Source organism: Haliaeetus albicilla, chromosome 8 (genome assembly GCF_947461875.1).
Source record: "Haliaeetus albicilla chromosome 8, bHalAlb1.1, whole genome shotgun sequence".
NCBI classification, from domain to species: Eukaryota; Metazoa; Chordata; class Aves; order Accipitriformes; family Accipitridae; genus Haliaeetus; species Haliaeetus albicilla.
This window is the reverse complement of record NC_091490.1, coordinates 16,345,693-16,360,394: the sequence shown is the minus strand read 5'-3', so window position 1 is coordinate 16,360,394 and position 14,702 is coordinate 16,345,693. Positions and strand designations below refer to the sequence as shown.

Here is a 14,702-nt window from a genome sequence, read left to right as displayed (position 1 = left end):
ACTTCACATCATAAGTCATGGCTGAATTTGTCTTTACTGTAATTTTCTGCTGTTTATAGCAGAAGAAATTCCTCATGCTGTATATAAAGCTATTTAAAATAAGTTTTGCAATCACCACAGTGGCAATATAAACTAATTTAAAGCTAGTGTAAGGAACTTTAGCCGCATATAAAATTGCAGAAAAGAAATTAAAGCATTTAAAAATCAGTAACTTATATTGTGTACATTTTGAAAACTTGTAGATTTGTTTGAGGCAGCCTGCCAAAGACAGCGTTTGTTTCCTTGCAGTGTTTATAACAGTGCTGCATGCCTGAAGTCATGTATCAGTGTGTTTAGAAGCATTTTATTCGAGTTTTTCCCTAATATTTTAGCCCATTGTTCTTATGTGTTTAAGCTGCACTGAAAAAACTTTTTAATATGTGGGGTTTTCACATGTCGTAGTGTATTCATAGAGAAGAAAATTTGAAATTTTGCATTAGTGTAGACATGAAAAACATCATTTTATGCAAATAATTACTCCTTTTAGAAACTGATAATTTAGACACTTGCCAACCCAAAGTATCTTTGAAATTATGTCCATTGTGTCATGAAGTGGTCATGAAACTGCAGCTGTGTGTTACCAAGTGATTATTGGACAATTGCTTCAAAAAATGTTGAAAAATGGAAAAAGATTATTAAGGTGATTTCGGTTATTTCCCATTTGGTACCTGAAAACACATAATACAGTGTGTCTGATTTTAAATTTTTAATTTAAATATGGTTTAAAATTGCTATAAATTCAGTGAACTTTGTGCAGATAAAAGTTTGCAGTATTGGTTGAATTCAGTGTTACCCATTTTCATGCCCCAAATCTCCCATACACAAATGAAAATAAGAAAATTAAGTAATATAATTTTGAAAATTAATACTGCAAAATTTTTTTTTTCCCAGAAACAGAACAATTGAATTGTAACAAAGTTTTGTATTTACAATAACTTGATCAGTCTTTTAAAATAAGCATTACTTTTGACTTGCTATTAAAAGCATTTCCATATTTAGTTTTCTGTTGTTTATATTCTTTCAGGATTTCTCTATAACAAAGTCTCTCTCTCTCTCTCTCTCTCTTTTTTTAAACACAGATATCTATCCATACCAAAACTAATATTTGCTACAACCAGAGACTGAAATGGTATGACTGGAGCTTTAAATAATTTGGCTTTTACAGCTCCATCATTTTCTGAGAACTTGGAACGAAATTTGGGCTCTGCTTCTGCACTATCCTAGGTTATAATGCCATCCTTGCCTAATGAGGGAGGTATGCTAGTCTTGGATTTTTAATAAAGCCTGTTAATGATTCGTTATACTTGTACCTCTAAGTTACAACAAAGTAAATGTTTGTGTTTTTAGTTCATTTGTGTATGTTATCTGAGATACAAAGATATTGACAGTCACAACATTATTTTTCAAAGATAACCATGGAACTGCTCCTCTGACTTTGAGTTCGGAACTGCCCTATCAAAGCACAATTAAAAGGAAAGTCAGAAAGAAGAAGAATGGAGTCATCACTGCAAATGTCGCTGGCACGAAATATGAAATTGGTAGGAAGCTACATATTTTGTTTTCATCCTAATAGCTATTGACGTGAGTAAATTACTGACTAATGGGGTGAATTAATGGACTTTGTATGAAGCTGACAGTGAGACATTTCCAAAGGATTTTCTTTTGTAAGAAACCTTTGTTCTTTTTTTTGTAACATGGAGTTGATAGCTTTGAACACTGTGCATCTATTACTCCCCATTTGTTACTCAGGGAAGGGCCTTGAAATGCAAAAACTTAAGTAATCAAGAAGGCTGTGGAAAACCCCTCTATGAATAATGTATATGTTTGGAAGTTTACTTAAAGCCTTGGAAGATGAACAGTGTAAATTTAATGTTAAATACTCTAATTATTATACGGAGGTTTCTCAATAAAATCTACTAATGTTTTGTATTTTGATGCTTGGGACTGCTTCAGAAAAATCTTTTCTCCTAGAACCTGAGTGGTGCCTGGCACATAATGAGTCTTTTCTCTTTTTTTTGTATTAAAATTATGCATTTGCTTTTGTAACTACTGTACCTTGTCTAAGGAGGCATTCTTGTCCTCTGTCTGCAGTGACACTTATAGTCATCAGTATTTTAAAATTAACATATGTGATAGCCAAGATTAAGTCTAAAAGCTGTGCAGGTGGACTTTTACTAGATGTTTGTGGAGTGCCTGAAGCTCTTCACAGTTCCCGTCAGTGGTTGTGCTCTGATTCCAGCTGCAGTACAAGGTACTGTAATGTTGTAATGACAGGTTTGCAATCAACTGATGGAAATATTGCAAGATAAATAATAGCTTGCATGCTAACATTGTTCTCGGACAAAAGGTTGAGTATTGGAAGTGTTTAAAATCTTAATTGATTTTTTTAAATTTTGAAAAAGAATCTATTTTAGAGATTCAAAATATTCCTTAAGTATGTGATTTCTCTGTAGTACGTGTGGTAATACGAGAAATGGGATTTGTGAAAACACGTGATGAAGATGAAACGGCTAATCTTATATGGAGTGATTCTGCTGTGCAACAAGAAAAGATTGCTGAACTTCGGAACTATCAGGTAGAGTGATAGTTAGGATTTCTGACGTGTTTCAGTAAACTGCTTCACTCTGAAACGTTCAGTAATGTGCCACTTCTGGCCAGTTAATGTTTCCATGGAGAGACACTCCCCCCCCACCCCCACCCAAACCACCACCAACCAGAGTGCAATAAGGCTATACCACTACATATTTTAAAATCTTATTCTCTTTTCCAGAGTTATTTGTTCATACCACTTAGAATCTGGTGTTTAAATATTTGGGGCAGTTCTTTCATGCTTTTGTCTGCTAGTTGGGTGTTGTGAGTGATTGGAGTTTGAAAGAAGATGCAAAACATCATTTCTAAGTTGCTTTTAAGCAGTAAGTTAACAAGCAGAGCTCTCTCCACAGTGTCTGTGAATAAATGATTCCTTTTTTTACCATTACTTTGTGATAGCATTCTTTGTTCCTAGATAGCTTTGTGAATAAGAGTATTATAGTCTCCTTTCATGTCTGAAATGAAATCAATGGGCATACTCATGTTGGTGGAGGAGAATACAACTTACAGCATCTTCAGTATTGCTAAGAATACGTAGTATAATGTAAGATATTATCTTAAATAATTTATGTGTAACGCTAATTATGTTTGCCTGAGCACGCAGTTGAACATTTTAAATGATTGTATTAGGTATGCCAGGAAAACTAAAAAGTACCACAAAAGTTTTGTTTCTTTTTTTTTTTTTTTCCTCCTTCCTCAGAGAATCAACCATTTTCCAGGAATGGGAGAGATCTGCAGAAAGGATTTTCTGGCAAGAAACATGACTAAGTAATCTTTCTTTTAATATTAAGAAGTTTTTCAGCCATAGTATTTAATGCAGTACAAGACTGAACTATTGCTTGTAAGGTTTGTTTATTTTTACAAAGAGGCTATAAGATGACCAAGAATAATTTCCAAAGTTCCTTAATAGCTTTGGCTTTGGTCCTGGATCTGTAGCATTGGAGTGGGCTACTGTATCTCTCCAGGTGACTTCAGTGGAAAATGATGTGGGTTCAGTTCTCTGTCTACGCATTGCAGAATGTAGGAGAGCCTTAAATTATTGTATAATACACTTAATACATAATACACCCAGGCATATATCCTGTAATGGTAAAACAGAAAAAATAACTAGTATGTGGATGGATATTATTTGTTTAAAATAATTAATGACTATATTTTTGTGTATATCAAATTTAAAAAATGTATAGCATCTTACTGTTTATATAAGAAATAAGTCAGAGAGGCTCATTTGTCTAATTATAAATTCTCCTCACTCTAGTGAAATAACTGGGTTCTGAGGAATTATCCTAGCTGAGAATCTGTGAGTAAGACCTGTAAGAAAACAGTACTAAATAATGATTCAACAGTCTGGTAATAAGGAAATGTTTAGGGTTAAATGTGTGTTGAATATTTTGATTCTTCTAATCTAAATTAGTTTAAAGAACAATTATTGATAGAGTTACTCTTTTGGTCCCCAAAGTTACCTACACTGCATTTCCTGTTACCAGAACAGAATTTGTTTTCATATATTAATGTAATTAATATTGATATATCTTTTCTCTCTCTCTCTCTCTTTATTTCCTTTTCTGTTTTGAAACTACAACACACAGCATGTAGAATGTATGCAACTATTATGATGCAAATATTACGTGCATTGCTATGGTGTCTACATGTCCTACACGTGGGACAGAACTCCCTTGTGTCAATACGTGCTAGACAACCACTTTTCACTTCCCTTTCCAGACTTAACTCTAAATAAAAACAGAGATAGCACATGGAGGCAAACAGCTATTTGGAGAGGTCTTGGAAGCAGTGGAACAACATTGGTCGGCTTGGTAGGCAGTGGTATCCCTGTGTATTGCTCCAGTTCTGTCATTAAAAAAAAATGTGCAAAATGGACAAAAGGGTCTTTTTATCATGCACACATTGTTTTCAAATACAGTCTGATTATACCTCTCTCAACCTACTGAATTCTGAGTTTGAAACACAGTTTAAAGGTACTCAGTGTGGAGATTGTACATATTATAGATAAGATGGGAATTTCTCTGATACGATAACTCTGGGTCAAACATATCTATGTTGTGACCTCACTTAATATCAGTAGATATAGAAGGCTTTTAGTCATTCTGTTTTTCGCAGTGCTAGCCTCACAATTCAGTACTTAGTATTCATAATTTATAAAAATAAGAATGAAATGCCTTGAGACTGCTTGTGAAACGGACATATGTACGTGAAATCACAAGTCAGTAGGGATACATGGTTGGGCAGGCTCTTGTCTGTAGAGTGGAGGATTTTGTTCCATACAGCTGCTGTTTTGTCTTAAAATTTATTTGAACAGGATTGTGCAGAAACACTAATTCTGTTCTCTTGCTTTTCTGCTGCATGCAGTCTTTTCTATTCCTGTTACTGGCTTGTACAGAATAGCTGTGGGTTTTGTATCATTGAGAGTTCATGGAACAACTGCTGAGAACTGGTGGAGAGTAGACTATTCTTTTTCTTTTACTTCTACCTTTGTTGTTATACTGTTCTCACTCTTCCATTTTATGCAAGCTGTTGAGAATGGAGCGAAAGAACAAATATCCTGGATTTGAGAGGCAAATGCTATTCAGGAGGAATTGCACTTTAGGAATTCCTCTTACAGCCACTATCCAGGCACTCTGGATCACAGGACAATGTGGTTTTCACATGCAGAAGGGTGGAAGGGAGTGATGTAACATGTAACATGTGTAATATGAAAGAAGACAACCCAGCACAGAAAGTGTAGGGACACAGATTAATGAAACAGATAGAAGCAGGAATGTAATTGAGAACAAAAGGAGCCATGAGCATTGTTTTCAAAGGGAATAATCAGAACACAGAAAAGCAAAAAAAAAAAAAAAATAGAGGTGCCATTGTAGGGCCAGCTAGTTCTTAATGTCTGTAAATGGTCTCTTAGATGAGATCTCCTCATGTGAAGGATAAGTGTTGTTACAGAATGAATACAGTAAGTGGGGGAGAAGGTGTACAGGGTGAATGGGAAGGGGGACAGACCCATGTATGAGATAGTCTTTTTTGCAGCACCTTTGTTGTTTACATTTAAAAGGTTTGTGAACTGATCATGGACTGTTCTCATCCATACCTATCTATCCATGAAAAGTCAGAGGATCTTGAAACCTAGGCAGTAGAATCTGCATTATTAGACTGACAAGTCATGTCTTTAGTAACCTACGTTTTGTTCAACACCTTGATTTTTTTGCGCAGAAAGCACTCTGAGAAACAAAAGCACAGTCTGACCTGATCCATGAGCTAAAATAGCACTCAGAAGAACACTAATTTGCTGTTTAATTCTCAGACTTCCTGGTAAGGCCTGCAAAGGCTAAAGGATAGAGCAGAACAGTGAAAAAGTGGTTACTCACACTAGTGGATAGCAGATGTGCTGGAAAATAGGGCTATTGTAATAGAATAGATCTTGATTCTGCAAGCTACTTGATGATGTTCCTAAGCCATTTCTGAATAGGGCCAAGCAGGGAAAAAACAGAGCTGAATTCTTTTGTTGAAAGTTTTAGTGAGCACCAGAACTTGTAAACAATGATTAAGTACTCTGCTTCATATTATTGTTTGTATTCTACCCAGTTATGCATAAGATGGAAAAAGGCATATAGAACTGGTGTACTTGCAGTCACAAAATAATATTAATATATCTAGAATATCATGAAGCAATATTCATTGAGTAGGGAGTACGTGTATTGAGACCTGTGACTAAGTTAAATGGCAAGTCTCTTATTGTGTAACACTTCAGGATGCATGTGGTCAATAATTTGGAGAGGGATGGAAACTAACACAGAAATTGCTTTTTGCCTAAAAATAGAATAATTTCTGCCTAGATAAGTCATTCAGTTAGCAACGTAATAACATTTGTAAATATATAGCAGACAGAGTAGTTTAAAAATATGCATGAATCATGAATTATAATATCTATTTATGTTTTAAAAAACTTTTTCTGAATATTTGGCGGCTTTCATCGAAGCAGATTTGTAAAAATAATACTTACAATGAAGCTGCAGAAGTACTGAACCTCATGCAGTCCTTCAAGACTACTATAGCTATTGTGGTTTCTGCAGAGTGTTTGTTGGGTAGTTGGCTAAACAATTTGGTGACAGTGTATCTATTATACCAGTAAGGCTTGGCTACAGTCCTAGCCTTACAAATGTGGTTGGTGGCTCTGTTTTTTCCATTACTATTTGAGCCACTTAAAGGAAAAGTGTCTTATGCTGCATCAGGAGTATTATGTAGGCTCATAGTAGAAATGAAAAATTTAAATGATGTTGTAAGTCTCTTCTACGTTTAAGTTGTCCTGACACTATTAGTTTTTATTACAAAAGGAGAAGTATGCCTAAATCTGTAATTAATTAAAAAGTATTAAAATTCATCCTAGTGCCATTTCTAAAAAAAATCAAAGTTGGGGAACTTCTTATGTCAGTTAATTTCTTTTTAAACATCCAGTCAGTTTCTGTTGGCCTGTGGATATTTGTATTTTAGATGTGCCAACCCTATGTTATAGAGTAGTTTTGAGTTACCCAAACTAATTTCATATGAGGTTATGTATGAAGTTTCGGGTATTCCGAGTACCTGAAACAAGCTAGCTGCACCAGTATTTACTCAGCAAAGACTAAATTTATTCTGCTGGGAGCTATGGTATACCAGTCTGCATAGTACCACCAAGTCCACATTGCTCCTATAACTTGGCTGTTAACCAGTATTAAAGCTACTTTATTTAAAGCTAACCCATGTGTATCTTGCCCATACTGCCAGTCTGGTGTGTGTATGTGCTTCCTATCTGCCAGGTGCAGAGCTTTGGGTGATAGAAATGAATTCTCTACCTTTTTTCCTCTTCTATTTGTCTTTTCTGCACAGACAACAGAACTATAAAATATGCATACTGCCTCAGCTGCCATGGCTATTAAAGCAGGGAGATCAGGACCTTGCTGTATCTTTTGAACCAGATTCAGTTTCAGAGATTGTTGCCTATGATGTCTTAACCTTATTTTTGGTTTAGTTCTTCTCCCCCCCCCCCCCCCCCTTGTCTTGCTTTGCATTTCTTTGCTTTCTTTTGACTAAATAAGGTTCTCGGGCAATCTTAATTGCAGTATGCTGATACCAAACACAAATCCAAGCTTGGGTGTTTTGCCCTATATTGGAGGTGCATGAGCAGTTGCTTGGGCTGCATCAAAGTATGTTTACTACAATTCCATACTTTTGAAATTCCTTCAAAAGACTAAAAAGAAACAAAAACCTCTTCTTAAATTCCTTCCATTTTAATTTCCAATCCAGTCCTTGTTATTAATATTTTTTGCGCCCATGAAGAAACTCCAAATATACTAGGTCCTCTTTCTTTGTGTGTGTTGATCCTCATACATCCTCAAACACATACCAATGTGAAAATTAAAATACTTGCCAAATATTCCAACCCCTCCCAAGAAGAAGAAAAAAAAAAAAAGAGGAATACAGGAGTCTATTAGGTAGGTGTCATGCTTTAACCCCAGCCACCAACTAAGCACCACACAGCTGCTCACTCACTCCCCCCCATGCAGTGGGATGGGGAAGAGAATCAGAAGGAAAAAGGTAAAACTCGTGGGTTGAGATAGGAACAGTTTAATAGAACAGAAAGGAAAAAACTAATAAAGATAATAACAATAATAAAATGACAATAATAATTAAAGGATTGGAATATACAAAACAAGTGATGCACAATGCAATTGCTTACCACTCGCTGACTGATGCCCAGTTAGTTCCTGAGCAGTGATTCACCCCCAGGCCAACTCCCCCCAGTTTATATACTGGGCATGATGTCACATGGTATGGAATACCCATTTGGCCAGTTTGGGTCAGCTGTCCTGGCTGTGTCCCCTCCCAACTTCTTGTGCCCCTCCGGCCTTCTCGCTGGCTGGGCATGAGAAGCTGAAAAATCCTTGACTTAGTGTAAGCACGACTTAGCAACAACTGAAAACATCAGTGTGTTATCAAGATTCTTCTCATATTGAATCCAAAACATAACACTATACCAGCTACTGGAAAGAAAATTAACTCTGTCCCAGCTGAAACAAGGACAGTAGGGAAAGATCTATAATCACATGGTCTATTGTAAGTTTACTATTTCTAAGAATATGAACAGCATTAAATAGTCTGAGTAACTGAACTAAAACTGTAACAGGAGTGAGAAGGATACCAGGAAATGAGATGGATGCCAGTAATGTAATAAGCAAATATGATTCAATACTAAGCAAAAATGCACAAGATAGTCTGATTTTGTTGTTCATAAAGTATGCATATAAATATGTTATAGAGCTCTAACTATTCTTAAACAACTGCAGAAGTTTGCTTTCATATTACAGCATTTTGCTAAAAAAGTTTCCTTCTCAAATTATTGTAAATGCTTTTTAATCCTGAGGTTTGAAACTTCAAAGTAGTTAAAAGATTTCAACTCACTTTTTTTTTTTTTAACACTTTTTTGCAGAATGATCAAGAGTCAACCTCAGGAGTATAGTTTTATTCCTCGAACATGGATCTTCCCTGCAGAATACACACAGTTTCAGAACTACGTAAAAGAACTGAAGAAGAAGCGTAGACAGAAAACTTTCATAGTCAAACCAGCTAACGGTGCAATGGGACATGGGTAAGTTGGTGTTAACTTCAGTCTTCTTACTCATTAAAGGTGAAATCCAATGCTATTTACAACATTAACAGAAGCTGTGTATTAGTAAGAAGATTGTATTTCAAGTTGCATGATGTATGAAAGTTCATGTATTGGATGAAGGCTTAACAAGCAGAAACAGCTAAAATACAAAGCTAAATTGAAGTGGTATTTTAATGTTGTTCTGAATGTGACACAATTAGAGAATGCATTTTCTGATGAAGCTCAATTCTTAAGATCAGGATTATTTTTATTGTGAATTTAAAAAATATTTATTAATCTGTTGTGCTTAGAATTACAGGGTGAGATTGTATTGGCTTAGACAAGTGTACTCTTCACGGGGTGAAAAACTGGCTGGCTGGACAAGCCCAGAGGGTTGTGGTGAATGGAGTTAAATCCAGTTGGCGGCGGGTCACAAGTGGTGTTCCCCAGGGCTCAGTATTGGGGCCAGTTCTGTGTAATATCTTTATCAATGATCTGGACGAGGGGATCAAGTGCATCCTCAGCAAGTTCGCAGATGACACCAAGTTGGGAGGGAGGGTTGATCTGCTCGAGGGTAGGAAGGCTCTACAGAGGGATCTGGACAGGTTGGATTGATAGGCCGAGGCCAACCGTATGAAGTTCAACAAGGCCAAGTGCCGGGTCCTGCACGTCGGTCACAACAACCCCATACAACACTACAGGCTCGGGAAAGAGCGGCTGGAAAGCTGCCCGGCAGAGAAAGACCTGGGTGTGCTGGTTGACAGCCGGCTGGATATGAGCCAGCAGTGTGCCCAGGTGGCCAAGAAGGCCAACGGCATCCTGGCCTGTATTAGAAATAGTGTGGCCAGCAGGAGCAGGGGGTTGATTGTTCCCCTGTATTTGGCACTGGTGAGGCCGCACCTCGAGTCCTGTGTTCAGTTTTGGGCCCCTCACTACAGGAAAGACACTGAGGTGCTGGAGCGTGTCCAGAGAAGGGCAACCAAGTTGGTGAGGGGCCTGGAGCACAAGTCCTATGAGGAGCGGCTGAGGGAACTGGGGTTGTTTAGTCTGGAGAAAAGGAGGCTGAGGGGAGACCTTATTGCTCTCTACAACTACCTGAAAGGGGGTTGTGGTGAGGTGGGTGCTGGTCTCTTCTGTCAGGTGGCTGGAGATAAGACGAGAGGAAATGGCCTCAAGTTGCGGCAGGGGAAGTTTAGGTTGGATATTATGAAAAATTTCTTTACTGAAAGGGTTGTCAGTTATTGGAACAGGCTGCCCGGGGAAATGGTTTAGTCACCATTCCTGGAGGTATTCAAAAAGCACGTAGACAAGGCGCTTCAGGACATGGTCTAGCGGGCATGGCTGATGGTTGGACTTGATGATCTTGAAGGTCTTTTCCAACCTAAATGTTTCTGTGATTCTATGATTGGGCATAAATGACAGGGTTTCAGCGGCTGGGGGCTGCAGGGGTGTCGTGTGGGAGAAGGTCGGGACCTTCCACAGCTCTGAGACCAGCCCAACCACCCCATTGCATGCTAAAACTGCAGCCAGCCAGAGAAGTACAAACATATTTAAGAGCGGCAGCCATGAGGTGTAGGAGAAACAGAGGAGATGCTGTTGGGGATGTGGCTGGAGGTGCACTCTTAGAAGGAGGTGACACCCATGCTGGAGGAGGGACACCCCTGAAGAGACTGCAACCTCCAGTTGAGTTGAAACAGTTTTGCATGTGACAGGGCTTCACAGTAAAAAACAGTGAGATAAATACTGCAATTCCATTCTTAACTCTGTTCTTGGTTTTAGATATTTCAATTTTAGCTGTTATTGCTTTTAATATCAGTCTGGATTATACAGAATGGTAAAGCTCTTATTTATTGAAAATATATCAGAATTACTGTAAATGTAAAGCCCCCAAACTTTTCCATTTCCTTATTTTTCAGTCCTCTTGATAAGGGCAAGATAAGCTGAAGGGAAAGGTGGCGGTATAATTCAGAGAAATGCCTGGAAGGTACTTAAATATATTAGGAGTATTCGGCACCAGAACACTGAAATGTATCATTAATAGAGGATAAGATTAAGGCAACAAAGCTATGGAAATTTGGGGTTAATAATTATACACTGAAAAATATTAGCCATTACAATTATTTGAAATTCTGTGTAGTTAGGGACTGCCAGTTTATAGTCTGTATATAAACTGTTTTTTCATTCTGATGTGGGGAGACTGGAATACAGAAATACTGAGCTTAATCTTTGCCATCCTTAGTGGTACTGATCAGTGTCCTGCTTTGCTACCATCATCACTAAGTCAGGTTAGCACTGAAAGTTCTTTGCAACCTGTACCTCGGGCAGAAGTTGTGGCAAAGACTAGAAGCCTATTTTTAGAGCTGCATGGGGAATAATCACAGAAGCTGGAGATTAGTTGCTCTGCCAAACTATTTCTAAGTGTAGAAAGAACCCATTATTACAAATTGTTGAATCAAAAGAAGCAGAATGTTATTTTGAAATGGCTCATTGCCTTTTTTCATCCAGTGAAGCACCATAAAGGACAGGAAACCGAAAGTCATGTAAGCAAATGGAACTTTTTCTCTACCCTACAAATCAGATATGGAAGTCTCTTTCTCCAGGTAGACTTTAGCCTGACTACCTGGCTGGGTTACCATGAAAATCTATTTCGAAGAGTAATGTCAAAATTCCATGTTTTTTAAAATAACTTTTGTTTTTACCAGGATCTCTTTAATAAGAAATGGAGAAAAGTTACAAGCTCAGGATCACTTGATTGTTCAGGAATATCTTGACAAACCATTTCTTATGGAAGGCTACAAGTTTGATTTACGTGTGTATATTCTTGTAACATCCTGTGATCCATTAAAAGTATTTTTATATCATGATGGACTGGTGAGAATGGGCACAGAGAAGTATCATCCCCCAAGTGACTCAAATTTGGTAAGTTGGAGTTCCTTCCAATTTTGCATGTAGATTTCCACTTGTGTAGTGTTTGGAGGAGGTAAAATAAAATAAGTTGTGACATGAGATTTCATTTGGTATTCATCTGGCTGAACTTTTGCATTGTCATTGAAGAGAAAAAAATAAAATGAAAAATATTTAACTCATGCTTTTCTATCAAAATCACAAGTATAGCCATATTATTGCTTGTGTATAAAAATTTTATACGACTTTGCCTGTATGTATGCTAAAGAGTTTAAATATTTTGTAATAGAAGAAAAATATGTCAATTATTGACATTCAACCCAGAAAAAATGAAGCAAAGAAAATCAATTCAAGAACAGTTACATTGCTTTTATATTTATCTGAGACTCAGTTTGGGGTGGGCAAGGGGTAAGGTTTACCTCCTGCTAGATCGTTATTTAACAACCCTGAAGTTCAGAGCTTCTGCTGAGGATCCTGCAATGTTTCAGCCATTTTGTTGGGAACCTATGCAGAAAACAAGAGAAACAGTGATACAAAAGACCAGTGCATGAGAGTGGTTACTGTAGTCCCTGAACATAAGGGAATCTGCTGCTGGTGCTGTTTGTCAGTGACCACTTCAGCAGGGAAGGAGTATGTACTTGACAACTTTAGGATGATACAGCAGGGCTGCCTATAGCAGAGAACCAAGAAATGGTAAGGGACATGCTAAAGTTTTGGACACATTAATTCTCCTGTTCACTGTATAGCATCTTCCTCTGTTGAGAGATGCAACCTCTGTCTTCTGGCACAGACCAAAATGCAGATGTCTGTTAAGAAAGAAGTAGATTTGAAGTATTGGGAGGCATCAGTAGAGTTGCGTTTCTTATACCTCGCTCTACTCTGTTGCTATTCTATCTTTCCTTTTCCCCACTGTATACTTTTGGAGCTGCTTCAGTGTAATTCTGCAATAGACAACACATGGAGACCCTTTTTCGCTACTTGTCACTTAAAATTGCAACTCTTTTAGTGCACCTTTGAAGAATGCAGGTATAATTTGGAGCCCAGTACAAATGGTGTATTTTGAAGAGTTCCAAAATTGTATTTGGAATAGTTAGCTTTTAATTTTTTTTTATTGTTACTAATCTCACCATTAGCAGCACTGAAACATGCTCTGAGCATTTAAACAGAACAGGCAGTTGTTTCTGTGTTCTCACAACTGTTCAGGTTGTAGTTTGTCTATTGTATGAAATAACCTGGCTTATCACTAATTACATTGTTCTTTGGATGACATTGTTCCACAGTGACATTGTTCCAGATAACTTCAGACTAAAGATTAGTTCAGATGTTTAACAAAACACTTTCATTTTTTTTTTAGTCTGAAAAATAATTGCTTTTGTCTGAAATAATTTCATGGAAAGATGACAGTTATAATGACTCAAACCCAATATGTTTCACAATGATTCTCAACACAGTAATTGGAAGCCATGGGAGAAATTCATTATTTGTAGTGCTAATACAATATATTGTTAATTAGCCCGCAATTAAATTGATTGGTTTTGTTAATTTCATTAAGGTTTTTTTTATACATAAGTAAGTGCAGTGAGATAAATGACAGCAGAAGGCTTGTGTTATCTATTGGCTGTCTTATCAAAAAGGAATTGGAGCAGAAGGCTTATGGTCAGCTTAGAATATCAACTACACTCAAGTAAGGAATCAAACATGACAGAGAACTGTCACTGTGATGAGGACAGTCATCATGGTAGTGTAAGTGGAAAGCTGAATTAATATCTATACTGGGAGATAATGTAAACATATAAATCATGACTTATAAATTGGCCTTGGAAAGGTAATTTTTTTTTTTTTATTTTTTAATGCAACTGATAACATGAATCCATTGCTGGTGAAGTTTTGCTCCATAAAGGAATTATAGCATTCATTTATGTAATGTGTATCTTGAAATTTACCTCCATCTGATGTATGGCTACCAGCCAGTCAAAAATGAGCAGTTTTGGCAGATATCAACATGGCAGATGAGTTTATATGTAAAAGATATTTTAAAGTATCACTATCATGAGAACATTTCTCAGAAATAAACCACAGTGAAAACTGAAATGTGGGATTGTCTATGAAACAGATGCCAGAGTGTTTTTTAGCACTTTTAAAGTAGCACTTCAAAATACCATCTTTATTGTTTGCTACTTGTGCAATGTAATCATTCTGTAAGTGATGATAATTGTTCTTCACTTTTGTAGGTAGTTGATTACATACAGACCTGTAAAAATGGCAGATATATTGTATTGCTGAACCAGATGCTGAGCAGTGGATCAGTTGACTCCAACTGGCTTAAATACGAGCACAGGTTTTGTTATAAGAAGGCTAGAACATTCAGTAGGTGAAGTCTCCAATAATCAGAAACACTAAATCTGCACATAGTGTATTTGCAAATATGAACTGTTTGACTATGTTATTACTGATTTAACATATTTTTTCTTTTAATTATTTTGAATTGACCATTCTAATATTGTATTTAAGGTTTTTTTAAATGTCTTTTCTCCTTCTT

The 14,702-nt window shown here is 36.9% G+C and overlaps 1 protein-coding gene across 11 annotated transcripts in view; it reads left to right on the top strand.

Moving 5' to 3' along the window:
* Nucleotides 1-14,702, top strand: part of TTLL7 (tubulin tyrosine ligase like 7) — an 81,423-nt gene that overhangs the window by 19,615 nt on the left and 47,106 nt on the right. For 10 of the 11 annotated variants that reach the window (XM_069789088.1, XM_069789087.1, XM_069789083.1 and 7 more), the window contains 6 exons: nt 1,119-1,294; nt 1,449-1,577; nt 2,493-2,614; nt 3,329-3,396; nt 9,101-9,259; nt 11,962-12,178. In XM_069789088.1, the coding sequence (XP_069645189.1) occupies nt 1,270-1,294; nt 1,449-1,577; nt 2,493-2,614; nt 3,329-3,396; nt 9,101-9,259; nt 11,962-12,178 (720 nt within the window). In that variant the 5' untranslated portion in view covers nt 1,119-1,269. Of the gene's footprint in view, nt 1-1,118; nt 1,295-1,448; nt 1,578-2,492; nt 2,615-3,328; nt 3,397-9,100; nt 9,260-11,961; nt 12,179-14,702 lie in introns of those variants that run through there. The other variant, XM_069789089.1, reaches the window with a different exon arrangement.